The sequence below is a fragment of the Podarcis filfolensis genome (assembly GCF_964270895.1).
Source record: "Podarcis filfolensis genome assembly, chromosome: 16".
NCBI lineage: Eukaryota > Metazoa > Chordata > Lepidosauria > Squamata > Lacertidae > Podarcis > Podarcis filfolensis.
The window spans coordinates 14,099,426-14,105,270 of NC_139620.1; the positions used below are offsets into that span (position 1 = coordinate 14,099,426).

The 5,845-nt window shown below is 45.5% G+C and overlaps 1 protein-coding gene across 1 annotated transcript; it reads left to right on the forward strand.

The window, feature by feature from the left end:
* The first annotated feature begins 560 nt into the window (after nucleotides 1-560).
* On the forward strand, nucleotides 561-3,326 carry LOC310752209 (C-reactive protein-like). The gene is made up of 2 exons (XM_083592084.1): nucleotides 561-749; nucleotides 2,107-3,326. The coding sequence occupies exons 1-2, from the start codon at nucleotides 686-688 to the stop codon at nucleotides 2,724-2,726; spliced, it is 684 nt and encodes a 227-aa protein (XP_083448210.1). The 5' UTR covers nucleotides 561-685; the 3' UTR covers nucleotides 2,727-3,326.
* Nucleotides 3,327-5,845: the final 2,519 nt, after the last annotated feature.

The following is a 5,845-nucleotide window of genomic DNA, read 5'->3' on the forward strand; positions in this document are numbered from 1 at the left end:
GTAATTTAAAAAAAAAAAAAATCTGAGAAACAGGAGGAGAACCCCAGGGATTGCAGAAGATTCAACAACCTTCACATAGACTGTGTTTCAGCAATGTACCGTATTTTTTGCTCTATAAGACGCACTTTTCCCCTTTCTAAAAAGTAAGGGGAAATGTGTGCGTGTCTTATGGAACGAATGCAGGCTGTGCAGCTGTCCCAGAAGCCAGAACAGCAAGAGGGATCGCTGCGCAGCAAAAGCAGAGATCCCTCTTGCTGTTCTGGCTTCTGGGATTCAGAATATTTTTTTTCCTGTTTTCCTCCTCCAAAAACTAGGTGCGTCTTATGGTCTGGTGCGTCTTCTAGAGCAAAAAATACGCTAAGTGTGCAAGTGTGGCCATTTCTACTATCTCCAGAAAGGGCCCCACCTGCTACAGGCTCAGTTACTTTTTATCTTATGTGCAGTTCGCTTTATAACCTCTTTTTCTGAAGAATTTTAAAGGAGGAAGCATCAGATGCAACTATTAGGCAATCTTTCCTGGGAAAGGAGTTTCCTAAACATGCTTCCGCACCCCTCGCAGCTCGAGGGTATATTTTGCGTGAAGCTCTCAAGCAAGATTCTTCCTCTTCCAGAGCGAGAGACCATCCCAAGTCCATTTCTTGACACCTGTTCTGCCTTGCCTTGGTTCATTCTGCAGACGGCAAAGATGAAGATGCTTCTTTTCTTCTTCTTCCACCTCCTCAATGTCTGTCAGTCTTTTGGCCAGCAAGGTAGGTGACCAGGGAGGTGGGTGTCAAGCTTTGGGGAATTGACTTCCTCCCCGCATGGCAGCAGATAAGAAGATCAAACAAAAGGAATGTCTTACCAGTTAGAATCTTTAATAATCACAGCGAGAGAACAAAGAACACGTCTCCTAGAAATGGCGGTGCTCCCAATTAAGGCTCACCCCCTCTTTGTCCCTATTAATCTATGTCATTCCTATGTCTTGTAATCTGAGTTTGTACCCTCTGCCCTTTCTGTTCAGACACTTTCTGGGGGTGGGGGATGAATGCTGTTCAGAGACTGAATATGTTAACACTCTATCTTCCAGTGTTTCTTCTGCTAGCTGTTCCCTATCCAGTATTTCCCAGCTTCTGCCTTCTGAACTGTGCCCCTCTGCACGCCGCTGTTCCAAACCTATACAGTCCTCCTGCTCCTGGGAAGATTCAGGATCAGGGGGAGGGGGTGGCTCCCACCTTCCTTCTTCAGTGCAGCCCTCCTCAGCACAGGCTCTGACAGTGGGGTGGGAAGGAGCAGGGCATGGACCATTTCACTTGGAAAACACACATAAGCCACATAAGCACTGGGTGGAGGGGGGTTTGACCTGAGGAGTGCTGGGGCACTGGCTCAGAACCTTTTTACATGTCATCGCCCCGGTGCATGCCAAGTCCCCTCCCATCTGGGTCTGCAAGAGCAAGGAGGAGGGTCGCAGCAGCAACTACAGGAGAACAAAACCCACTGGCAGCACTGCAGGGCTGTTGTGTTGCAGCTGGGCAACGAAGGAGAAGTGAGAGGCTTTCTTGAGCATCTCCCCTTTGTCGCACCTGCTCAGGTGAAAAGTTCTGAAGAAAGCTATAAAGAATTTATTTATGTATGCGACAACAGTGGCAAGAGTCTTGATTGCACAAGGATGGAAGAATGAGGAAACCCCGACAAAAGAACAGTGGCAAGATAAATTGATGAACTATGCAGAACTGGCAAAATTGACATGCAAACTGCGAGACAAAGACAACTGTGACTTTAAGGAAGAATGGGAGCCTTTTATAAATTATCTAAAAAGACAACAAAATGAACTGGACTCCTTGGCAGGTTTTGAATAAACATACACAAATTTACTGAGGGTTAATATATTAGATATATAATAGAAGGATGTATACAATTTGCAGAGGTTAACATAGGTTGAGAAATCAGAGAGAGGAGCTGAGGGAAGGAGGGTTTGCTGTGGAGGTGGGAGGGGGGAAAGGGGGGGAATAATGAAGATGATTTGTTTTAATAATTTGCTATGTTGAAATTGTTAATAAAAAACTTTTTAAAATAAGTTTTGAAGAAAGCTGCGACATTCTCTCTTCCTCCTCCCTCTTCCTTCAGGTTCAGGCCTCTCTGGGAAGCAAGTCGTTTTCGCGCAAGCATCGAATACTGCCCATGTGGTTTTGAAGGCCTCCCCGAAGCAGCCGTTGACCGCCTTCACCGTGTGCCTGAAACATTACACGGACCTGACCCGTGCTTACAGCCTTTTCTCTTATGCCACCCGGAACAGCCACAACGATATCATCATCTACAAGCACAAACCCAACCAATACAGCTTCTACGTGGGAGGTGAAGCAGTGACCTTCTTGACCCCAGAAAAACAGTCGCTTGAAAGAGAGACTTTGTGTGCATCTTGGGATTCTGCCACAGGGCTGGTGAGGTTGTGGGTGAACGGAAAACGTCTGCCACCCAGGAGCCTGAAGAAAGGATACTCCATCAGTGCAGACTCATCAATTGTGCTCGGTCAAGATCAAGACAATATGGGGGGTGGCTTTGACATCAACGACTCCTATGTCGGAGAGCTGCTGGACGTGAGGATGTGGGAGAGGGTGCTGCCCCAGGAGGAAATGAAGCGCGCCCTGCTTGACGACAATATTCCTGGCAACGCCATATTTGATTGGGAAACAGTCAATTATGAAGCAAAGGGTGGTGTTATTATTGAGCGCGCATGGTCACCTTAAACACAAGAGCATGTTCTGGAAAGTGGGCGTGCAATTATTCTTTAAAATGTCTTGGTTGTTCATGTTTGTACACAACTTGTTCGTGTGCAGTGAGTTTGTACGTATCTTCAATCCAATCGTTGAAGGGAGCTGCATTTTTATTCTTCCAGTTCATCAATAACCTGTCTTTTTGCCATAGTAAGGGCATGGAGATTCCACTCATATTGTCCCTTTGTTAGGTTCCATGTATAATCCAAAAGCATATTTCCCTCTGAAAATTTGAGATCATTCTGTACAGTCATTTTGATCGTCCCTACTACCTTCTGCCCAAAACTTATCAATATTGTAGAAAACATATGTTTTAGAGAAGCGTTATCCTTGTTACATACTACATGGCTTAGGTCATCCTAAACATAGACTTGCCATGGACAAATTCAATGATATTTGGAATTCATTTTTATAAATACTGTATTAGGTTAAGGTCTGGTTAACCACAATAACTTGATTTGTTTGTTTTCTACATGGGTCCTATCTTTTCTTCTTCTTTTGTGTCTTATATAACACTGTGCACTTGCAATTATGTACTTTTTAATCTTTCAATAAAGAATATAAAAAGGGAAATGTCTTGGTTGTTCAGTAGATATGGCCTCTGGGCTGATTCCTGCCGTTTCCTCCAAATAAAATATTGCATTTTACAAGCCTCTACAAAAAAGTGTTCTGTCCACGGCGAAGCAGCACAGAGTTACCAAGAGAGCACTTCTTCCTCATGGTTATATGCTGACAAATCCCGTGAGAGGGACAGGGGAACGAGAAAGTACTTGGTTACGACCTTTGGTTCATCTAGCTCAGTGTTACTCACACTGACTGGCAGCGGCTGTCCAGGGTTTTGGAAAGGGTACCAGGGAATGAACCAGACAGCTCTGCATACAAAGCAGGCACTCCATCACTGAACTAGGCCTGTCTCCAAATATTAGTGTATGAAAGTTGCCATCATTTGTCTATCCAGCTCTGTTTCACTTACTGGTTGTTGTTTTTTTTAAAAAAATCAATACTCTACAACATGCAAAGCAGCATAGAATTATAGTTGGAAGGTTTCCCCCTTGGGTCATCTAGTTCATGGGTAGGCAAACTAAGGCCCGGGGGCTGGATCCGGCCCAATCACCTCCTAAATCCAGCCCATGGATGGTCCGGGAATCAGTGTGTTTTTACATGAGTAGAATGTGTCATTTTATTTAAAATGCATCTCTGGGTTATTTGTGGGGCACAGGAATTCGTTCATTGTTTTCCCCCCAAAATACAGTCCAGCCCCCCACAAGGTCTGAGGGACAGTAGACTGGCCCCCTGCTGAAAAAGTTTGCTGACCCCTGATCTAGTTCAACCCCCTGCAATACAAGAATCTCAACTAAAGCAGCCATCCCAGACCCTCCAAGTATCCTTATTTTCCAGGGACGTCTGTGATTTAGAGAAGCCGTTTCAGTTTCTGATTTGAACCCGGAATGTCCTTCTTTTCCTTAGGATGTCCCTATCTTCCTTGGAGAAATGTTGGAGGCTATGGCATCCACAGACCCACCCACACCCCAGACCTTTTGAACAGCAAGGTCTAGGATAGAGAGCTCACCCTGTCCCAGCCCACAGCCCTCCAGGTTCAGCCCTCTCCCCAACATTGGGACCCATCAGCTCTCAGACAGTTCAGGCAGGTGGCATGAGCCATGAGTTTCAGAGATGTTCTGGCGTTTCCAAATACTGTATGACTGTGGCAGCACGGCACTGATTTCTTGATCAGATGGAGAGCTGCTGCCCCCTGCTGATGGGTTTATAGGACTTCAACGTGACAACCTGGGTTGGTTCTCGTAACAGCATGGTTTTGCAGGGATGGGAGGAAAATGACTTGCTTGCCTGGATAGAGGAGACACAGAGGTTTGAGAGTGTCTGCAGAAATAAGACATTTCCTAAGAGATTTTTTTGGACTTCTCCAAACTTTGAGGCTCTGTAATCCTGCCAATACTTCCCTCTTGGGGTTGGTGACAGGAGAAGGAGTTTTGTCATTGGTGTATACAAGGAATGAGGAATTTCTGGTACTCCAATGATGGGGATGCATTTTCACCTTCCCCTGGTGATGGGAGAGTTTATCTGGGTGGCAGCAATTTGATGCCACTGTTTTTATTTTCCCAGAATGTTGTGGCACATCAGAAAATAAACAAATAACTAAACTGGGAGCCTGAGGGCCACATTGCCTTTTAGGAAAATGCCCTGGGACCGCTTGGAGATTGAGGCCTGAGGTAAAAATGGTTGGAGCGAGAGATAAGCATTTTACATTTTGTATACCGCAAGGCAGTTTCTACACATACTCACAGAGGTTCCCCACAAATGTGGTATAAACAAGGAAATAAAGAAAATGTAGTAAGTTTTTAATAACCGAAACAGATGGAACAGAGATGTGAAGGGAGAGGAGGGGATCATTCCAGAAAGAGGGAAAGAAAGGAAAGAAGGAGGGAAGAAGGAAAGAAACACACACACACACACACAGAGAGAGAGAGAGAGAGAGAGAGAGAGAGAGAGAGAGAGAGAGAGAGAGAGAGAGAGAGAGAGAGAGAGAGAGATCCTTCCACACTTGCAGCCAGACCTGGAATAGTGCAAAGCCAAGTAATCTGACTGAAAGGTCAGCAAAAATCCAGACTGGAAGGTGAAGTTTCTTGCAAACTCTTGCAGTGGATCCAGACTTGAAACCTGACCAGGCAGCAGTAGGAAGAAAACACAAGCAAATGCTATTAAAAGCTTGCTGGGCCAAAAAGCTCCTGGAGCTGGACAGGAGTTCACCGCCCCAGGCTGTTTGGGGTGGGGCAGCAGCTACTGCGGCTTCAGAGCATAGAAGACCCCCCCAGCGCTGGTCCCCATCCGCACAGCGCTGCAGCTTCTCCCTCCATCCAGAGGCCAAGGACTCAAACTCGCTCTCTGAGAATTCCTAGGCAGAGAAGAAAGAGAAGAGTCACTCACAATCCCCTGCTCATAAAAGGTCTCGAAGCAACTTACAACTGTAAAAAAAAAAGAGAGAGACAAGTTCTAAAGCTTAAAACATCATATTCTAAAAGTGCTTCTCCTGCATTTTGATAAAAAGGACAAATCCTGCCTCACCTCAGCCA